The 21,310-nt window shown below is 39.0% G+C and overlaps 2 protein-coding genes across 2 annotated transcripts; both read left to right on the top strand.

The window, feature by feature from the left end:
• Positions 1 to 9,721: 9,721 nt before the first annotated feature.
• Positions 9,722 to 14,097, top strand: LOC125873069 (ABC transporter I family member 6, chloroplastic). The gene is made up of 6 exons (XM_049553934.1): positions 9,722 to 10,059; positions 10,683 to 10,733; positions 11,976 to 12,197; positions 12,324 to 12,446; positions 12,761 to 12,937; positions 13,534 to 14,097. Exons 1-6 carry the CDS (start codon positions 9,781 to 9,783, stop codon positions 13,618 to 13,620), a joined length of 939 nt encoding a protein of 312 aa, XP_049409891.1. The 5' UTR covers positions 9,722 to 9,780; the 3' UTR covers positions 13,621 to 14,097.
• Positions 14,098 to 14,580: 483 nt separating this feature from the next.
• LOC125873072 (hydroxyacylglutathione hydrolase cytoplasmic) lies at positions 14,581 to 21,059 on the top strand. The gene is made up of 7 exons (XM_049553936.1): positions 14,581 to 14,818; positions 14,917 to 15,039; positions 16,690 to 16,851; positions 17,175 to 17,253; positions 19,283 to 19,396; positions 20,519 to 20,695; positions 20,862 to 21,059. The coding sequence occupies exons 1-7, from the start codon at positions 14,772 to 14,774 to the stop codon at positions 20,934 to 20,936; spliced, it is 777 nt and encodes a 258-aa protein (XP_049409893.1). The 5' UTR covers positions 14,581 to 14,771; the 3' UTR covers positions 20,937 to 21,059.
• The last annotated feature ends 251 nt before the right edge of the window (positions 21,060 to 21,310 follow it).

Raw genomic sequence — 21,310 nt, 5'->3', positions numbered from 1 at the left:
AGGCAAGGCAACACAAGACAAGGCCTAGCATTGCTAGGGTGAAGGTGATACTCGATCTTATGGACAAGCTGCCTAAGAGGATGCATGCGTCTCCGGTATTTGAACGAGAAGACCGATAAGATTCAAGAGGTTTTTCAGGAATTTGTTTATGATAATTTACCTTTATATTGTAACCATTGTAAGCATCAAGGTCACGATGAAAACAGTTGTCGATTGATTTTGAAAAATAAATCAAGATAACAATCGCAAAGATAATGGAGTGGTTGGAGATGAACAATTCAATGGTGTGAAATTTCAAGGTGATTTGCGATAAATTTTAAATGAGAAGAGGGGACTAGCAAACATAGATCAAAGTATTGATGATAATATTCGAGTTGTAAATGCAAATAATGATGAAATAACAATGGTGGAAGCCATTAAAAATAATGGAGATCGAGTTGTAGATACTTGTGTTCAATATGATACTCTTAATACTACAGTTACACTAAATTGCACCTTAGCTACGGTCTCGCAGACTTTGGTTTTAGGTGCAAAGGAAGGTGTTACTATTGATTCGGTGGTTCCTGTGATTAATTTGGGGTCTGGTCTAGTTTCGAATCCTAAACTACCTACTGCTGGTGTTTTATCTAGGAAAGATCCTAGTTTGGCCACGATTGAAGATTCTGGCCAGGCTAACAAGGTGTAGCAGTGTGAAGAGAATTTGGATCAAATTTTTGAATTTGGTGATACATGTGATCATGACTTCACTTTGAAGGACAATGATAAGGGAGGCTGGACTGAAGTACCAAGCAAACCGTTTTCTCCAGGTAATACCAAACTACAACACCTAGATTGCACTAACCCAACACGCAAGGAGCAAATGATAAATTTTGAAGATAAAGTATCAAGTAAGGTTGTGTGCTCTAACACCTTTGATGCCTTAATGATCAATTCCTATCAAGAGATCCATGCATTATCCACTCCAATTCTTCAAGTTTCTAATCCATAAACTACTAGAATAATCAAGGAGTTACATGCCGCAATGTTGAATAAAGAAAACACAATGGTCAAACAACCTATGGCAACAATCAACACCTCGAATCATGATGTTCCTAATTCTCCATCATTAGAGTTGCTTGGAGAGCAAATATTTGGACAACAGTCAATCTCTAAAAGGAATGACAAGAGTTTGGGGAAGGAAACAAGTGATTCTAGATGGGCAAATTTAGTTGAGGAAAAATAACATATGTCTGCACCTGCAAGGAGTAAGTTAAGTCCTCAAGCACCCATATTTGTGCCTTCAAGTAAGGCAAATCCATCTATGGCAATGACAATTGATGACTCCAAAAAGATCTTGACCATTACCACCAAGGTATTGGAAAAAAGTCATGAGCCAGAAGCTGGTGTTTCAAGACTTAGTCCAACTACAACTTATGATAGTGACTTGGGCAGTGAAAGGTTTGATGAAGATGATGAGGATGAGATGCTAGACCTATTATTTGATAAGGTAGCCAAGGATGGAGATCTCTCGCCTAGGCAACAAAGAAGTGGAAGCAACAAAAACAAAAAAAAAACACATGAAAGACAACATATATAGTTAGGATGGTAAGGTGATTGAGGAATTTATTCCAAGGCACCTACCAATGCGACTGGCAAAGCAAAATCATATGACAGTTTCAACAATAACACGATCCAGTAAATCCAAAAAGAAGTGAAGAACTATCAAGTTTTGTTAGATAAATTTGACTAAGAAGACAAGAGGGAAATACTCCAGGTTACTTTACATGGGCAATCCATCTCTTTTAATTTTTACATATATAAAATGAAGATTGAGGTTGATAACTCAGCTTTATTCTTAGATTTTTATTTTTGCATTACGTAAGCATCCTCATTTGTAGTATCATCACATAGTGTATTATAAATTCTATGATGATCATAGAATATCTAGTTTTCTATAGCTCTTATTTTCTTCCTGCTTGTTAATTAGTAGAGGTTCGTTACCTCATTAAGATTAGTAAGGTAAGGTCAAGCCCCCCTTGCTTGTACTTTTGTCATTCCCCTTGCTTGTACTTTTGTCATTGAGATCATCTTCTCTTTATTAATAAAGGTAGCCCTAGTGTCACGGACTTAGAGTGTTGGCTAAAGTTCCGTGTGGCCCTTGACAATTTACTCACTATTCTTTCAAGGTCTTGTAAACTCAAGGAAGCCTTTAAGACTTAGATCGCTAAGAGAATGCTTTAAGGAAAGACTTAGAAAGAACAAAGAGAGAGTTTTGGAAGAATGTTTTTTGTATTGCTTTGGAGAATGCTTTACACTTGAGTGATGCCTTTGCAAATGAGTGGCACCTCTATTTATACTACTTCCTAAGGACTAAAGTGCAATTAATATTTACATGAGAAGTCCCTAAAGTATTTACACATTGACCCATTTTCTAGAGAATTCTACATAGCCTAGAAGTCTCCAAGGCCTTCTTGAAATATCTAGGGCATTCTAGAGTTCTCTACTTGACTCTAGAAACCTCTACGCCTTCTTGGCTGCAAAATTTGGCTCGGATAGTGGCGGGACATGACACGCTCCCCCACCCGATGATGCGACGACCGCGGTGCATTGCTGCAGAAAATCCCGGACTTGGTCTTTAAATTGCCACAAGTCTTCATACTTCTCCCATGTGGCTTCTTCCAGAGATTGTCCCTTCCAATGCACAAGGAACATGACGCTGGCTTGTTGTCCCCGCTTCCGTCTGGCTTGATAATCTATGATAGCTTCAATCTCCCGGTCGTGCGAGGCAGTGACAGTAATGGGGGCCCGGCGGGGTTGGTTCCGGCTAGTGTCTTCCTTGTCCTCATGGTAAGGCTTGAGGACGCTTGCATGAAACACCGGATGGATTTTGAAGTGTGGAGGCAACCCCACCTTGTATGATATCTTGCCCACCTTGGCAACGATCTTGAACGGACCCTCATACTTTCGCACTAAGTTTTGATGAACGCCCCTTAGTGCCTTGAATTGTCTTGGGTTGAACTTCACCAAGACCATGTCACCTTCCTTATAGTCTGTGGGACGCCTCTTGCGGTCGGCAAACTTTTTCATCTTGCTTGCTGCCTTGTCTAAGTAGGACTTGGCAGTGTCAAGCTGCTCTTCCCATCCTTTGGCAAGATGGTAAGCTCCCAAACTCTTCCCTTCGAACGCGGCTGGTAGAGAATGCGGAGTTTGGGGCTGTTGGCCCGTCGCCAATTCAAATGGTGTGCGCCCGGTGGACTCACTCCTTTGTAAGTTATAAGAAAACTGCGCCATGTCTAGGAGTCTGGCCCAATCCTTTTGATACGCACTAACATAGTGCCTTAAGTAGCACTCCAGCAGGGCGTTGACGCGTTCGGTCTGGCCGTCGGTCTGCGGGTGGAAACTTGTGGAGAAGTGAAGTTTGGTGCCAAGTATCTCGAACAGCTCCTTCCAAAAGTTCCCAGTAAAGCAGGGGTCTCGGTCGCTAATGATGTGCCTTGGCAGCCCCCAATATTTCACCACGTTCTTAAAGAACAATCGAGCGGCTTCCTTTGTGGTGCATCCGGTTGTGGCCGGTATGAAGGTGGCATACTTTGAAAACCTGTCCACCACGACCATGATAGTTCCGTACCCGTCGGACTTCGGTAGGGAGGTGATGAAGTCCATAGTCACTCTCTCCCATGGACGTTCTGCTACGGGTAGTGGTTCCAATAAGCCTCCCGGATGCCTTTGTTCTACCTTGTCTTGTTGGCACACAAGACAAGTCTGTACATAACACTCGATGTCGTCTCGCATGCGTGGCCAGAAATAGATAACCTCGATCAGCGCCCTCGTTCTTCGCTGCCCTGGATGCCCAGCCCACGGTGTGTCGTGGCTTTCTTTGATTATTCGCCGCCTAATAGCCCCGAATTTTGGCACGTAGACCCTTTGACCGGACGTGAGCAAGAGGCCATCCTCCACCCAAAAACGCCTAGTCTTGCCTTGGGCAGCTAACTCCATCAGCTTCTTGGCCTCGGGATCATATTGCATGCCATCTCGGATTGCATCTTGAATATCACAATGGGCTGTCGTGATGGCAGCAAGTTCGGCCTTCCTGCTTAGCGCATCGGCCACAACATTGCCTCTTCCTGGTTTGTACTCCAAGACGTAGTCGAACTCGGCTAGAAAGTCCTGCCACCTAGCTTGTTTTGGGGTGATCTTCTTCTGTGATTGGAAGTAGCTAGTGGCTACGTTGTCCGTCTTGACCACGAACTTGGAGCCTAACAAGTAGTGTCTCCACGTGCGCAGGCAATGCACTATGGCCGTCATTTCTTTCTCTTGCACTGTATAGCGCCGGTCGGTCTCGTTCAGCTTGCGGCTCTCGAATGCTATTGGGTGTCTTTCTTGCATTAAGACTCCCCCAATGGCGAAGTCTGAGGCATCCGTGTGTACTTCGAAGGTCTTTGAAAAGTTAGGCAGCATCAAGACCGGCTTTTCCGTTATCGCGGCTTTGAGACCTTCGAACGCTTGCTTGCACTTCGCGCTCCACACCCATGGCTTATTTTTCTTTAATAGTTCAGTCAGCGGAGCGGCCTTTGCGGAGTAACCCCTTATGAACCTGCGGTAATAATTTGCAAGTCCGAGAAACGATCGCAGCTCGGTCACGTTGGTGGGCACCTCCCATTCTTGGATTGCCCGTACTTTGGCGTCGTCCATCCGTAGTTCGCCCTGGCTGATGATATGCCCCAAGAAATGCACTTCATGTTGGGCGAACTCGCATTTCTCCCGCTTAATATAAAGCTGGTTTTCTCTTAAGACTTGGAAGACTTTCCTTAAATGCTCTACGTGTTCCTCCAAGGTGTTGCTGTAGATGACTATGTCGTCCAAGTACACCACCACGAACTGATCTAGGTAGGGCTGAAAGATCCTGTTCATCAGCGTGCAGAATGTGGCGGGTGCGTTGGTTAGGCCAAAAGGCATCACCAACCACTCGTATGCTCCATATCTGGTCACGCACGCTGTCTTTGGCTCGTCTCCTTCTGCGATGCGTACTTGGTAGTACCCTTTTCGGAGGTCCACCTTCGTGAAGTACTTGGCCTGTCCAAGTCTGTCAAATAGGTCTGCGATAAGCGGGATAGGATATTTGTTCTTAATTGTTACCTTATTAAGCGCCCGATAGTCGATGCACAAATGCAATGATCCGTCCTTCTTCTTCTGGAATAATACCGGCGCGCCATAAGGTGCCTTAGATGGACGAATGTGACCGGCTTCGAGGAGCTCTTTCAACTGTTTCCTTAGCTCCTCTAACTCGGGTGGAGCCATGCGGTAAGGGGCATGTGCAGGTGGCTTAGCTCCAACCTCCAGCTCTATCTTGTGATCTACCTCGCGCCTCGGAGGTAGGGTCTTTGGCAGCTCGGCTGGCATCACGTCCTTGTTATCTTCAAGGACCTTCTCTACGATCGGTGGCAAGGATTCCTTGGCACCATTGTCTTCTCTCGAGCTGGCAATGGTGGCTAGGAACGTCGGCTCCCCTTTTTTTAGGCCTTTCATAATCTGCATGGCCGATAGGAGGGCGTGTCCTTCCTTCTTTGGTACCTTGACTAGAGGTACCATGCATGACCCTTCCCGCTCCAGGACCATGAGTCGTTGGAGTTGGGGGTCAATCATTGTGTGGCACCACTGGAAGAACTCTTGCCCAAGAATAATGTCAAAGATATCCAAAGGAGCGACGGTAAAGTTTGTCTTACCTTGCCAACTTCCCAATGTGATGTTTACTCCTTGGGCGATTCCGCACACGGGGGTTGGTGGTGCATTGACCGTCTTGAGGCGGGTGTTGCTTGGAACATAGTTCAGCCCTAACCTCTCTGCCGCTGTCTTGGTCATGATGTTTGCTTCTGCCCCGGTGTCCACCATGGCACGAGCTGTACGTCCGTTAATGGAGATGTCTACATACTGCGTGCTGAAGTCTCCCGGCTTTTCTGTCTGCTTGGCTATCGCTCCGCATAGTCCAACCATGCCCAACTGCGTCGTGCCCGCGTCTTGCCCTTGCTCCTGTGCGTCCTTCTCCTTCCGTTCGCGTAGGATGGCACCAAGGTTCTTCATCTCCGGGCACCTGGCGTAGCCGTGTGGTCCTCCGCATATGTAGCAACCATCTCCCTTGGTGGTCTGCGCCTTTTTCTCCGTGTAGTTCTGGCGCACGAACCGTCTGCTGTCCGGCTTGTGGGGGTCGTGCTGCTTGGGGTATGCCTGCTGCTCCTTGCCTCGGCCACGGTCTCCCCCACCTTTGGCATGACTGCTCCTTGCATCCTTGCCCTTAGCCTTGTCATGCCGATCATGCTTAAAATCTGTCAAAGACTCGGCCTGTGTGATGGCTTCGTCTATGGTCTTGACCTGTCGCCGCTCCAACTCCGTCTTGGCCCAATTCTGCAACTCGTCCATGAAGTGGAACAGCATGTCTTCGTCCGTGAGGTTGGGAATCTGAAGCGTTAAAGTTGTGAACTCTTTCACGTACGCCCGAATGCTTCCTGTTTGCTTCAGCTCCCTGAACTTGCGCTTAACCTCGTATATGACGTTATTAGGGAAGAAGGCTTTCTTGAATTCTTCGCGAAATTGCTCCCACGTGTTGATGGTGCACGTCCCCTTCCCTATCCCGGCTTCTTTGCGCCTCCACCACAACATGGCCATCTCTGAAAGATACAACACGGCAGTGTTGATCTTGGTCTCGTCACTCTTCACCCGGCTACACTTGAAGTAATTCTCCAAGTGCCACAAGAAATTCTCCACCTCTTGAGCATCGCGGATGCCTTTAAACATAGGTGGCTTGGGAGCCTCGACCCTGGCCTCCCTATCACGGTCGGGTGATGCCGATCCTCCAGCTTCCATGCCCTCCTTGAGTGTCCTCATTTCGGCCTTCATGGTTTCTATTGTGTTCAATGCCTCCATGAGCCGGCACTCTAAGGAAGTGGTGGCCTCCTTCATCTCAAACTCGGCCCGCTGACGTCCCTCCAACTCCTTTCGGATGCTTTCGGTCTCCTCAAGGGTGAAGTCTTCAAGAGTCTTGAAGTTGCCGTCGGCTACGTTCATGCGTCGGCCTAATATCTCCACAGCCTGCCTCGCCACTTCAACCCTTGAGACCCACTCTTCTCCTGCGGTGACGTCAATGGCCCCCTCACCATGTTCATCGTCACTGGCCTCGGTGGTCGAGGGTGGATGAGATGTTAGCGCCTCGCTTGGTGTAGGATCCAGCAGCATTTCCTCAGGACTCCTTTGGTGCTTCTTTCCCTTTCGGGACTTCTTTCCACCATCCGGACGGATGTTGGTGGTGCTAGCGGCGTTTACGTCTCCTTCGGTCGCCATTCCCTTAGTATCAAGCCTCGCTCTGATACCACGTTGTCATGGACTTAGAGTGTTGGCTAAAGTTCCGTGTGGCCCTTGACAATTTACTCACTATTCTTTCAAGGTCTTGTAAACTCAAGGAAGCCTTTAAGACTTAGATCGCTAAGAGAATGCTTTAAGGAAAGACTTAGAAAGAACAAANTTAATTTTTACATATATAAAATGAAGATTGAGGTTGATAACTCAGCTTTATTCTTAGATTTTTATTTTTGCATTACGTAAGCATCCTCATTTGTAGTATCATCACATAGTGTATTATAAATTCTATGATGATCATAGAATATCTAGTTTTCTCTAGCTCTTATTTTCTTCATGCTTGTTAATTAGTAGAGGTTCATTACCTCATTAAGATTAGTAAGGTAAGGTCAAGCCCCCCTTGCTTGTACTTTTGTCATTCCCCTTGCTTGTACTTTTGTCATTGAAATCATCTTCTCTTTATTAATAAAAGTAGCCCTAGGCACACATTGCCTAGCGAAATTGCTTTTAAAAAAGCTTAAATGACACGATCAAAATAGGACAACCCATAAAATTTGCAAATATTTGTACACTTCACCGAAAAAGACATGGAATTCTTACGTAACTGTATATAGACAACAAAAAAATTTCAACAAAAATGGTTATATGTAATGTATCTATATTGTATAAATATGTATAATTGTGTATATATAATAAATAAATGTGTATAAATAAGGTATAACTATGTATCAAAGATGTATATAGATCCATATATGTTGTTTATATGATATTATACATTGCAGGCTAATTTTTTTTTCCAACCTCGATCAACTCAAATCTCCCGTAAAAAGGACCAAATTTTGGATATGATCTTCTCTCAGCAATGTTTCGAGTCTTTGAGATATTATTCACTTGAAACGATGTATGTTTGCGACACATTGAAATTTAACATTGTGCTTTGAAGAAACTTTAATCGCTAATGGAGTCTTCAAATTCAGATCAACCCAAAATCTCCTTCAAACAATCCTAAATTTTATATATGAGCTTTTCTCCATATTTTGAATTTTTTGATGTATTATTCATTTGAAACAATTCATGTTTGTGACGCATCAAATTTTGAAGAAATTTTAATAATTAAACATGGAATCTTAATTTTTCTTTCACGTTTTCAGTCACATAGAAGAAGGAAAGCAGCAAACAAGAAGAGGAAGGAGGAAGGAAGAGAAAAACAAAATCCTTTGATGGTTGAAAGAAGAAGAAAGTTACACTTCGTTGGAATAGAAAAGTGGAGGAATGACCATTTTGGACGATAAGTGATAATTAAGTTATTTTAGGTAGATAATTTGATGAAAAGATTATTTGAGTGAGTATTTTTTAATAAATAATTACTGATTTTAGTAATATTTTTTATTTATTAAATTATTTATACCAATATATAACAATACTATAATAAATCTGCATTATGTATTAAAAATAAATTATGCATGAAATATAGATGTATTATAAGTGTTTTAAAATATATTATGTTGGTTTGATAAGAAATTGACACAATGTATTATAAGTGTATTAAAATGTGTGATAAATATGTTATACATAATTAAAAGTTGTACTATATGTGTTTTATAAACTGTTTTTCTATAATATATATTAAAACTGTATTATAAGTGTTCAAATGAAAAATATGTTATTGCTACGAATGATAAATATTTTCTTAATACAACATATTTAGGTAAGTTTCCCATTTTTGATCCAATAGATATTTTGTCGAGGAACTTACATAAATTTCACTAGTTTATGAGTTGATTACTTAGATACACTCTAGTTTGCAATATTGCGTAACTTATCATATTTTTGTGCGTCCAGATACATCCAATTTCATGTATCTTGAGATAAATTAGGTCAAAATTAAGTGTAATTTTTTATAGATACATTATATCCAAGTGAATTCGCATGTATTTGGGATACATAACAAATCTTGCTCGCCTCCCTCGCTTCTTTCCCATCTCGTTCACCATTCTCTAATGTATCTCGTATCCCAGATACATGTGAATCCCACAAGATATATACAAATACATGTATCTACTGTGTATCTAATGTGATTCATATATATTTGAGATACATAACGAATCTCGATCACCTCTCTTCCTATTCTAGTGTATTTGGTAGCAAAAATATATGTATCTAAATGTATTTTTCTGAATATACTAATTAATAGTAAGATAAGTAATATTTTAAAAATATAAATAATAATAAGTATATATATGATAATGAAGTAAGTGTAATTAGGTAATTTTTCCATATTAGTCCAACAAAGCCCAATCACGATAGACCCAAAGAATACTCCTCGACCGCCCAGTGCACTCTGGGCTCCCTTTTTTGTTTTTATTTCGTTTTTGTCTGAAAAAAAGTGAGGTTGATGCAATCATCAGAATTCAGAAGTCGTTAAACGGATTTCCACTTATCAAACTTGTTCCTATGGCTGTTTTCAGTCCCAGTTGTTCTTCTACTTCCCCACTTCTCTCCTTCAAAAACAACATCTCTTTCTTCCCTTCACACCGCCGTTGTTTTCCCGGAGTTCGCTGCACTTTCACAGTGAAAGCCACCGTCAGCGTCGAGTCTCCGTCGTCTTCCGCCACCGACCGCTGTGATGACTCGCCCAAGGTTTTACTTGAAGTCCGGGACCTATGCGCTGTCATAGTCGAGTCAAAGCAGCAAATTCTCAATGGTGTTAACCTCACTGTCCGCCAAGGCGAGGTATTCAATCTCCTTTCCATGAATTAGATAATTCTATCTGAGTTATTACTTACAATTGATGGTTCTGCTTGATCGTTCTACCTAAGTTGTAGCTATATTTGATGATCAATTTACCCAAGTTTTTAGCTGTATTTCATAATTGTACCCAAATTTTTAGCTATATTTGGTAGTTCTAGAGGTATTTCATAGTTCTATTGAAGTTTAGTTATAATCGATAGCTATGCCGAAGCTATTAAGTATTTGTGTGTTCTGAATTAGTAGGAATATAGTTTGTTGTATTTTTTGATAATTCAATTTAGTGATTTATGTTGGTCTTTCTGTGGAAGGAAAAATGGGAGGAAATTTGTGTATATTTAAGAAATTGGTACTACTGGATAAGTGGTTAGATGAATTCGACATTAACAACAATTTTCTTTGTTTTCTTATATTGGAAAAATTGAGCAATAAACGGGATAAAAGGTCAATTGGACAAGATTAACAACAAATTTTCTTCTTTTTTCTTATTCAGTTTTGTTCCAGTTTTTGTTATTTTTCCAATGAGTTGAGGCTTACCCATCCCTTTTGGCATGGACATAAGCAGAATATAATTGTCCAAGTTCTGACTATGTATTGTGTTGAAACAGGTTCATGCTGTAATGGGTAAGAATGGTTCTGGAAAGAGCACCTTTGCCAAGGTTAGTGCTTTTTTCTTGTTTTCCTTGGATCTGTTATTGTGCTTTTAGAATTTTCTTATGTTAGAATCCTTGTAGAAATTCTTGAATGTGTAATTATAATAGGTAGCTTAGCTTACTCCTATTGTAATTAAGTTTGATTTCCTTTTTCTAGGACATGTAAACATATTATTTAAACTCCAATAGCTTGAGGGAATAATCAAGACGAGTTCTCTCTTATATAAACCCCAATAGTGTAGAAGCAGAATATTGAGATATGTCGGTGGCGACATGTGAACTAATGTGGATCAAGCAACTACCAATGAGTTAAATCTTGGAGAGGTTAAGGAAATGGAACTTGTGTGAGAAAATGAAGTTGCACTTCACATTGCATCGGATCTAGTGTTTCACACGAGGACCAAACACATAGAGATTGATTGTCATTTTGTCTCGTCTGAGAGAAAGACGTCGTCACGAGGTTTGTGCGGTCAAATGACTGACTAGCTTGCAGATATATTCTTCAAGTCCCTGGCTGGTCCCAAAACAGATTATATATGTAGCAAGCGTGGGACATATAGTTTGTATTCACCAGCTTGAAGGGAGTGTTAGAATCCTTGTAGAATTGTATATTCTAGAATGTGTAATTATAGTATGTAGCTTCATTTATTCCTATTGTAATTAGGTTTTGGTTTCTTTTTCTTTTTAGGACATGAAACATAGTAATTTAAGCCCCAATAGCTCTTATTTTCTCTCCTGTTTCACACTTAACTAGTTCTTTGCACATCTGGAATAGTAGTATTGATTATTGTAATTGATCTTGGTTCTTGGGTGATGTTATTTGTGCATATGCCTTTTCCTTGGCTATTCTACATTTCTTCGTCTCCCTTATGTTTTATAACAAAAGACAAATTCCTTTTTATTCTTTTGAATGATCTCTTTGGTTGGTCATCTCATTTTGTTTTACTTGGACTTTAGTAGGCATTTGGACAATATTTGGTTGAATTGGAAATAAAAAGTTTTTGAAGTTCAAGCTGAAAAGGGGTATTTGGAAGTTGATTATATTAGGACATGAGTTTCTAGTGGAAAAAATTAATAATTTGCGAGTGAACCATTATTCACATGAAATACTCAAAACTAGTTTCTCAACTGCACTTTCTCTTTTTTCTCCATATGTCTCCTTGCAAACTCACCTGTGGTCATGATTGCTATTTGCAATGAAATGTTGTTCCTTGATCAGAACTTTTGGTATGGACTGAATTGTTTCAGGTTCTTGTTGGGCATCCAGATTATGAAATTACAGGAGGCACTGTGTCATTTAAAGGTGAGAATCTACTTGAGATGGAACCTGAGGAAAGATCTCTTGCTGGTCTTTTTATGAGCTTCCAGTCCCCAGTTGCCATACCTGGAGTAAGCAATATTGACTTTCTTAACATGGCGTATAATGCTCAAAGGAGGAAACTTGGACTGCCAGAGCTGGGACCAATTGAGGTATCTACATGTGACCTTCATATTTAATGAATATTAGCGTCCATCATAGGGAATTTTATGCCTTATTGTTTCTCAACTAGAAGAGGCAGATAGGTATTTCCAATCTTGGATAATTCTCATGTGCAGTTTTACGGGTACATTGCCCCGAAGCTTGAACTTGTCAACATGAAGATAGACTTCTTGAACAGAAATGTAAATGAAGGATTCAGTGGTGGAGAAAGGAAGCGCAATGAGATTCTACAACTAGCGGTATTCCATGCTCCCTATCTTTCCTTCTCCAATCATGACCATGACATCAATGTTTATGTTTCAAGGCTGCTGTTTAATGAGTATCCAATATGATCTAGGGTCTATGGTAACCAATTTTTGAGTTACTGTATGATTATGACTTCTTTAATATACTTCTCAAGTTGGTCTTTACTTTTCAGATCGGTATATTGAAATTATAGAACTTAATTTAGTTTTATATCGAAGGAAGAGATGGTTTCTGTTCTTAACTATAATAAGCATTTGACTGAAAGTCACAATTGTCTGAGCTTTCTAAAGTTTCTTGTTTGATACAGGTCCTCGGGGCTGACTTGGCAATACTGGATGAGATTGATTCTGGTTTAGACGTTGACGCACTTCGAGACGTAGCAAAGGCAGTAAATGGACTTCTATCGCCAAAGAATTCGGTGTTGATGATTACGCATTACTTACGATTATTAGAATTCATCAAGCCGACATATATCCATATCATGGTAAGCAAGTGCCTACTCAACTAAGCTGAACGGAAAAGAAACAGATTGACCACTAGATTTGGTTTGTGATAAGAAGTAAAGTAGAAGAGGGTTGATACCTTACCAGCATTAGGAAATAATGAACTATTCTTTTTCACTTAAAAGTTTCTAAAAGCAAGTAACACTACATTCTAGATTTGCCAAATATAATTTGTTTCTTCATATGATCTGCATTCTGATTCTGTAATCTTCCTCATTTAGGTAGCTTGAATGGTACACTAAGGATGTAGCTGTATTATGATACTCATCTGTTATATTATATTATATAGATAAGCTGCCCAAGATTTTTGTAGTATTTATCTTCTTTAAGCTTTCCCCACTGTTGGTACGGTTTTGATAGTACTCATGATTTGGATTGTTTATTAGAGTCTTCATTGCTTGGTTAATCAGGGTTTGACTTTTATTTGCTTTGTCTTTTGCCCTTGTCACTAAATAGTAAAGGATACCGAAGAATATCAAATCCCTTTACGGAATAGTTTTTGTGTTATACGTGTATTTTGGCTCTACCTTTTCATTATTTTAGTTGTCACTAGTTAATATCTGAATTCCATTTGCAGGAGAAAGGGAGAATCGTGAAGACTGGAGACATATCAATAGCTAAAGTTCTGGAGAAAGAAGGCTACAAAGCAATTTCTGCCCCATAGAGCTGCAATGAATGATGATGATTTTTTTGGTTGTCTCACCAGCTTACTAGAGGAAATATTTCTACTGCTCCAACATTATTTAAGGAAGTGGCAATAAGTGATGCTTCCACTTTTCTCATCAAATGATTCAAAAATATCAGTGCTCAATTGTCTCGAGATGTAAGAGTAAGGATAAACTATGTCCTCTGATGTAGGCAAAATGAGGACTTTTTATGACATGGGGATTGAGTCATATACTTGTATTTTATCCCGTCTTTTTATTTTTTTTTCTAAAGTCACAGATTAGTTTTGTGTCAGGATATATAGTAACTTAGTTGGTTGGTTGTTGCCTAAACTCATGGTGAGGAGGGTTCGATTCTCCACCTTTGTTTTAAATGATCCTGATGTTCTACTTTATGAGGTGCGGCTTTTTACCTCTTAATTCAGTTGGGGGCAATTGCTTTCTTGGTCCCTTAGTTACTAAAAAATTCTTATTTGGTTCTATTGATTGTCGGAGGACCACCAATCAAAGCATATATCTTTGATAATGTACTCTAAACTGAATCAAAGCAAATCGATCGATGTATTTTTTCTTTTTTGCTCAAAAGTATTCATAAGAAATTAAAAAAAACACTAATCAGTTCTTATGATCAAATGTAATTCCAATTCAAATATCATTTTTTACTTTATAAATAAAAATTATTTTTTCATATTTTATAATGAAACATGATCAAACGACTATAAAAAAATTATTATCAGACACTAATCTTTCAAATGAAAGGGAAAAAAATCAAATAATTTTGATGACCAACAACAACAACAACAACAATACTCACCTGAACTTGTGAAGCTCGAGAGATCGTTTTCAAAATACTCGACATAATAATTTTGATGACCAAATGATCCATGATGGGAGCTCGAGAGACTGTTTTCAAAATACTCGGCACAATAATTTTGATGACCAAATTGTCCATGATGGGTGTCAAAAATTTTGATTTCTATCCCAGCGAAAGAGAGCTACTCCCTATAATTTTCTCTGCCACGTCAATTGCTAAACGCTGTGTAAGCTCGAACCTTATCCCACGTCATTTTAGTCCCCTGTCCTCTTTGCTTATCGAAGTTGAGAGAGGTGAAGTGGTAAAATCTGATCGGCGCCGGAGTCAGAGTCGGAGATGAAAGTTCTTCACATCCCATGCTTAGATGACAACTATTCCTATATGTATATTATATATCAGAATATCTATTTCGATTTTCTAATTCATATCAGATTTATTTATTAGGTTTTTTTTTTCTTTCTATTTCCATGAATTTCGGCAGGATCATCGATGAAACTACTAAGGAAGCTGCGGTGGTAGACCCTGTCGAGCCGCACAAGGTCCTCAGAGTTGCTCAAGAGAACGAAGTTGACCTCAAGTTTGTTCTCACCACTCATCACCACTGGTCTGTTCACACTTCTAATTAAGTCTTTCTTAGTAGGCATCTGAACAATATTTTAGTTAAAAGTTGAGCAAAACAGTGCTGGAAGCTGAAATTGGATTTTTTTTTTTTGTGTAATTCATAAGTTGTGTTTGTTCATTAAATGAACTTGAAAATATATGTTGAGAGTTGAAGGTATGAAACCAATAATTCAATTCAGATATACCTTTAGGCTAGTGTTTATGTATCTCAGTCATCATATAAATTTTGAAGTTTAATATGTGCAAGTAATTGCTGAAATAGTATTCATGCCCAAGAAGCTGTTATCGACATGGTCAAATTATTCTAAGGGGATGATCAATTCAGTCTGATGTATGATGAATTATCCTGAAATTGCTATTTTTCAAGTTTATAAATAAGGGCACGTGAGTTTTTGAACCTGGCCTACTAGTTGGACGACTGTTGGCAAAGGCAAGCTTATGACATATTGTCTTGTAATTAGGGAAAAAGATTTGTGGGACCGTTTGATCATGCTTGCTTTTCATATGGCATCAGTTCTCCTTAAAAACAGGTTGCTTTTGTTTCTTCAGATCAGTATAGGGACAAATTTGGGCATTCTGTGAACTTGAAATCCCAAATTCTCCTTGTTTCAGCCCAAGAAAGATATATCTTGAAAAAAATGTTGATAATAGACACCCTCTCCATCACATTTATATGACGTTGTTGACACGCCATAGAGCTTTTAAGATGTTCATTGACTTATATGCTTTATTAGTGTTGGTAGAAGAAATTATTATAATATAATGGTTGAAAGTTTGTTCGATAGAGATAACATCACATCTAAGTTAAAATTTGAATAGTTAAACAAAATAATTGAATCCTTGAAAGTTGTGAAAAATTGAATACTATCAAACATTTTGGGACATCCAAAAAGGGAGAGTGTGTCATGCAAATTAGGAAAGAGAGTATAATAGTTTATAACTTATAGTTTGATAAATCAGAAATAAGATACGGATCAAAACAATATCTCAGCTATAATAATATATTTGCTATTACAACTAAGATGGACACAATTACGTGAGACTGAAAAGTTGGAAATTGCAAATTTGCAGAGGGCCTCCTCTTGAGGTGTTGAATGTAGTGCAAAGGAGAATATTCCTAGAGTATTGGGGGATCAGATCTTGAAAAGCAAAGAAGCAGTTTTTGGGGGATCAATTGGGACTTGGGAACTGAATCTTTCGAGGATAATATCCTATGAACCAATGATGTTTGATCTGTGCTATTTTTTTGGGTGGTGGTGGTGGTGGATTGATAGTTGGTTTGTTTGAGGAGGGTATGTGATTGTAACTTAGCTGCTTTTAGGACGAGCGCTATCTAATTAAAATTAATTCATTTCTGATGGGTTGTCATTTACACTGTTTTCTTCTTTTTCTTTCCATTTGTTCTCTGGATGTTATTTAGTTTACACATATTCCAAGAGGGGAAAACAATTCACAAGCTTGATCCATGGCTAGCATAGGTCGAACAGCACACCATGGGAACACATGTTTTAGGACAAACGAATCAACTGTAGGACATCTTACATTTATTTGTCTGCATATGCTGTAAACATCTATTTAGGACATCTGTGGGATCTGCATTTATCTGATCCTGATGAACAACAACGCATTTCAGGGATCATGCTGGAGGAAATGATAAAATAAAGCAGCTCGTTCCTGGAATAAAAATTTATGGTGGATCAGTTGATAATGTGAGGGGTTGTACAGATAAAGTTGAAAATGGTGACAGGGTATCCCTTGGTGTTGACATCAGCATCTTATCTCTTCACACACCAGCGTAAGTGATTTAAAGTTTGTTTACTTTCTCCTTCCGTTACTAATTTTTAAATTTGATGTTCTTAATACTGATTTTTTGTCAAGGACTCAACTGCTTTCGTTAATTGGATACTCTTGTTTGATGACCCTGCCTCTTGATACTAATGAAAAAAAGCTTTACTCATTTTGGAAATATCTCTTGCATAGCAGTAGGCTCGATGGATCTTATGAAACATACCATTATAATCTCTGGAACATAATAGACTCATATAGGGAACTGTATCTCATCTCGTTATCCTACACGATCATTTCTCACAAAATTAATTGCTTTTTTTTTCCTCTCAGCCACACTAAAGGTCATATAAGCTACTATGTTACTGACAAAGAGGGAGAGGATCCTGCTGTTTTTACTGGGGATACATTGGTGAGTGGAGGTTTCTACCTCTAAATCTTTTAGGAGCACATAGAACTTAATTAATAGTTGGTTCCTGTACAGGGTACATCTTGCTTTGTGGCAAGAGAAGCTTTCTACTTTAAGAATTTGTTTAATAGAATTATACTTCTTGTGCAACTAGCACATACTTTTTGCTCATTGTTTCCTGTTTTTAGGTCATTCATGGTGCACCTATTCATTTTACCTATAGTATTGCTCTCATCATTCTATTGCTTCTGTTTGTTTATAGTTTGTTATTTCAGGGAGGGTGTTCCTTCCTTATGAAAATCATTGCGGAAAGACTGTTATTTTGCTGCGACTACTGTCTCGAAAAACCTGGTTATTTGAGTAATTATGCAAGAAGCTGAAGTGCGGTATAATAAATAAACATAAGGATTTTTACGTGGAAAACTCCTTGCTCAAGAGAGGCAAAAACCATGACCTATCTCTCTATAGGATTTTCCTCAACTCTTCATTAAAACTAGAGTAATTGAAGGTTACAATTTTTTTTGTACAGCTAAGGAATTGTTCCCAACAGTACCTACCCCTCTCCCCAACAATACTCTCAATTGCTGGCTCTGTCGCCTGACTGTTCAATGACTCTACCCAGTCAATGAAGTCCCTTACAATACAAAACAACACCTACTACAATCAACTAAGAATGTAATCAATTCTCAAGGTTTTCTTTTTTGTGCTCGTGGAATAGCTTCTTCTTGGTGACCCAAAACCATCTCCCGTTCTGCTCAATCTGAGCAGTTCCCCTGCAGTGTTGCCAACTTCACCAGTTCCTTTCGGAGATCTGTTAAGGACCTGGTTCCTGTACTTCTTCCACCATTCTTCTTGTGCGTAGATTGTCATTTGTACAATGATTGTCAATCATCAAAACAACATATGATCTTGAATGTATATTCAGAGATCAAGGTAGCTCCTGGCATCTTAACACATGGATAGTGTTCAATTGATGAGAGTTTTCTTTTCTTCCAGTTTTGTTCTAAGGGGAAAATTGAACAGGTTATGGAGATAAAGAAAGGAACTTGAAATGCTTTGAGCGTAAGGCAGAGCGAATGAGGAAGAATAGTTCAACTGCCTCTGGTTACTCCATTTTGGTGTGAAATGAATATATAGAGAATGCTGAAAATCTCATACTTAATTAGCTTCCTACAGGATTCAATGGGAATTTGTATCTGCTTTTGTTGTACACACTGCAGCAGAGTTAATGAAATTTCATCTTTTATTGAATAAGATTTTAATGAAAGTGATAAAGTTTTCTGGTGCATAAACCAGAGGAGAGGTTTCTTGAACACCCTTCATATGCAGAGTCAACTTAAAGACACTCAGGTATATCCATGTTTTCAAAATAAATCAAAATCAAAAGAGTACCTGTCGATTAATAAGATGAGGTCCTCGATTCCCCTTGCTGGCGAGTTATTTTTCCCACTGAAGAAAACACTTCCTCTTCATCATCAATATCCCTACCATGCTTTATTTACAATTTCACTCTCATTCCTCTGTCCTCTTTGTATGCGCAGCTCTAAATCTTTAGGCTGATACCTTGCAATCACAATGCCAAATCCATCTGCTTCTTCTTTCTTTTTTTCTGGTAAATATCTCTCAACTTTGAGGTGTTACAATAGATAACACAAGAATCTTTAGATTCAACCTCCTTAAGTGGTTCACTATAACTTTGCTCAAGATTTAGAAAGGAAGTGGTGGTTTGAACCCAATTTGGCTTACTGTCTACTTCTTCCAGCTTTCTCTGCTCTATCTTGGAATATAGGTGTATGGATTTGAAAAGGTTTTATTTTGGGAGAAGATGATAGGAATTCTAACCACTCCATGCAAGTTTTGCTAAATGTGGAATACAAAGCAACTAACCAATATTTGAAACCATAAGATTGTCTGCCAATGTGAGCAGGAGGAGCTATTGTGGACGGACAGCCTCTTTCAAAAAATTGTATTATTATACTGTTGGATGGTCAAAAGAGTTTTCTCTGAACATTTCCATCTTTTTGTCTTGCAGTTTATAGCTGGTTGCGGTAAGTTTTTTGAAGGCACTGCAGAACAAATGTATCAATCACTCTGTGTGACATTAGGTTCTTTGCCAAAGCCAACTCTGGTATATTGTGGTCATGAGGTAATGTGTGCATGCTCTTATAATTTTTTCTTAAAGAAAAGAGTTATTCTGTGTCTTCATATAGTGGTCTCAGATCAGATTCTAGATTCTCTAATGTGCCACATTTGTACAACTTTCAGTAAGAGTGAAAATTGCTTTGATAAAAGAGTGAAAAAGTGAGAAGAACTTGTGGTTAAATTGCCTTTTCTTTGTCCATGTGTTAAGGACTAGAGTAACTTTAGCTCCTCAGCTCTAGTTTATCTTTATAGCACAGAGAAATTATTTCTCGTTTTTACTAATCAAAAGAGTTCCTCCTTTAATTTTCCTCCTCTTTAGACTTGGTGTACCAGATATGATAGTCTATTTGCATTCGGTATGATGAACACTTTGGAAGGAAGGACAAATAAAAAATTCATATAGTACCACCTTGCATGTACTCACTCACATGCAAAAAGCTCTCTCCAAATGTGTGTAGTATATCACATGTATTTGGCCTGTGCAAGTATTCTAAGGTTTCTCTTGTGAAAAGATGTCATCAACTGTAAGACACTGCTGCATTCCAATGAACCTCCATTAAGTAGACACATTCAGTAGTTTTGATTCCAATACTTGTATATGTATGACCCTCCTGGCGGCTGTTCTACATCAGAATTATTCTCCGACTTTAGATCCTTGTATCTAATTTTTTTTTCCTCCAGTGAGAGCATTTGAACTTAAGGAGAACTTAAACCCCCTCCTCTATCCCCAAAAAATAATGATAAAGGAGAAAAATTACTTCTTAGGCAGACTAAAAATACCCTCCCGCTTATTCTCCCTCATCCCCTCTCTAATTACCCTACCTGCCTCTCCTATCAATACAAATTCATTGTGTTAGTGCTCTCATTCACATGCTTCAAGCCTTCAAATAAAGGTAACTCCAGGGTAAGGTGATCTGAGCATACATACATGAATGTTATCCAACACGGAAATTGAACTTCTTTTCCACAAATAATTTTTGAATGCATTACTGTACGCCTCTCTCATATTGTAGGTGCTCGTTCATGTAGTGTTACCAATTTCTCTAACATGACTTTCTCATTTTTGGTTTTAGCTGCCATTCTATACTCTCTAAGATACTCCTAATGTTTGTTAAGTGATTTGCAGTACACAGTAAAAAATTTGCAGTTTGCATTAACAGTTGAACCGGACAATGCCAAAATTGCACAAAAGTTGGCATGGGCTGAGCGTCAGAGAAGAGTAGGCCTTCCAACTATTCCATCGACTATTCAGGAAGAATTTGAGAGTAACCCATTCATGCGGGTTGATCTTCCAGAGGTTCAGGTAAACAATAGTTCTGTAATACCTACCTCTTTTATTGCATGTCAGATGATAAATTAGCATAGAGTCAGGACCGAAGTGTGTGACTCAGCCGACAAAATGATAAATTATGCTCGTCTTCATGTGCTACAAAGCTTCTTTTAACAAGGATATTTTGCTTGCTAAACAGGATAAAGTGGGGTGCAAGTCTCCTGTTGAAGCCATGCGTGAAATCAGGCAACGAAAGGATAATTGGAAGGGCTGACTAATAACATGAGCCCCAGTGTAATGTTTCTAATGGTTAATGTTTGTGCATCTAATAAGGTGGATATGTCAACTGGCAAAATCAAATTGAACTTTTTGTTGGAAGTGTGCATTTTCATTGTTATGTCTTCAGCATCATTTACTTTGAATGTATCTGTGCATGAGAGTATTCATGGCTTAGACTGAAATCCTGGTTAGTTTTAGGTGTAATGGATATTGTAATTTTTTCTATTTCACGAGTCATAGTGACAGACCATGGGGCTCGATCAGAAGATATATATTGTGTTATGTCTGGTAATCCCTTTTAATATCCAATCTAGATTTAGTGTGTAATGATGTCATATCACCACTCAATATAAAAAATTTGAAAATTGT

The sequence above is a fragment of the Solanum stenotomum genome, chromosome 8 (assembly GCF_019186545.1).
Source record: "Solanum stenotomum isolate F172 chromosome 8, ASM1918654v1, whole genome shotgun sequence".
NCBI classification, from domain to species: domain Eukaryota; kingdom Viridiplantae; phylum Streptophyta; class Magnoliopsida; order Solanales; family Solanaceae; genus Solanum; species Solanum stenotomum.
This window is presented reverse-complemented; position numbering and strand designations above follow the sequence as displayed.

Coding starts and splice junctions, on each gene's coding strand:
- LOC125873072 (XM_049553936.1), top strand. CDS start 14,772: ATGAAAGTTCTTCACATCCCATGCTTAGATGACAACTATTCCTATAT. Junction 14,819..14,916: donor GATGACAACTATTCCTATAT/GTATATTATATA, acceptor GAATTTCGGCAG/GATCATCGATGAAACTACTA. Junction 17,254..19,282: donor TTTTTACTGGGGATACATTG/GTGAGTGGAGGT, acceptor TTTGTCTTGCAG/TTTATAGCTGGTTGCGGTAA.
- LOC125873069 (XM_049553934.1), top strand. CDS start 9,781: ATGGCTGTTTTCAGTCCCAGTTGTTCTTCTACTTCCCCACTTCTCTCC. Junction 10,734..11,975: donor GAAAGAGCACCTTTGCCAAG/GTTAGTGCTTTT, acceptor GAATTGTTTCAG/GTTCTTGTTGGGCATCCAGA. Junction 12,938..13,533: donor CGACATATATCCATATCATG/GTAAGCAAGTGC, acceptor TTCCATTTGCAG/GAGAAAGGGAGAATCGTGAA.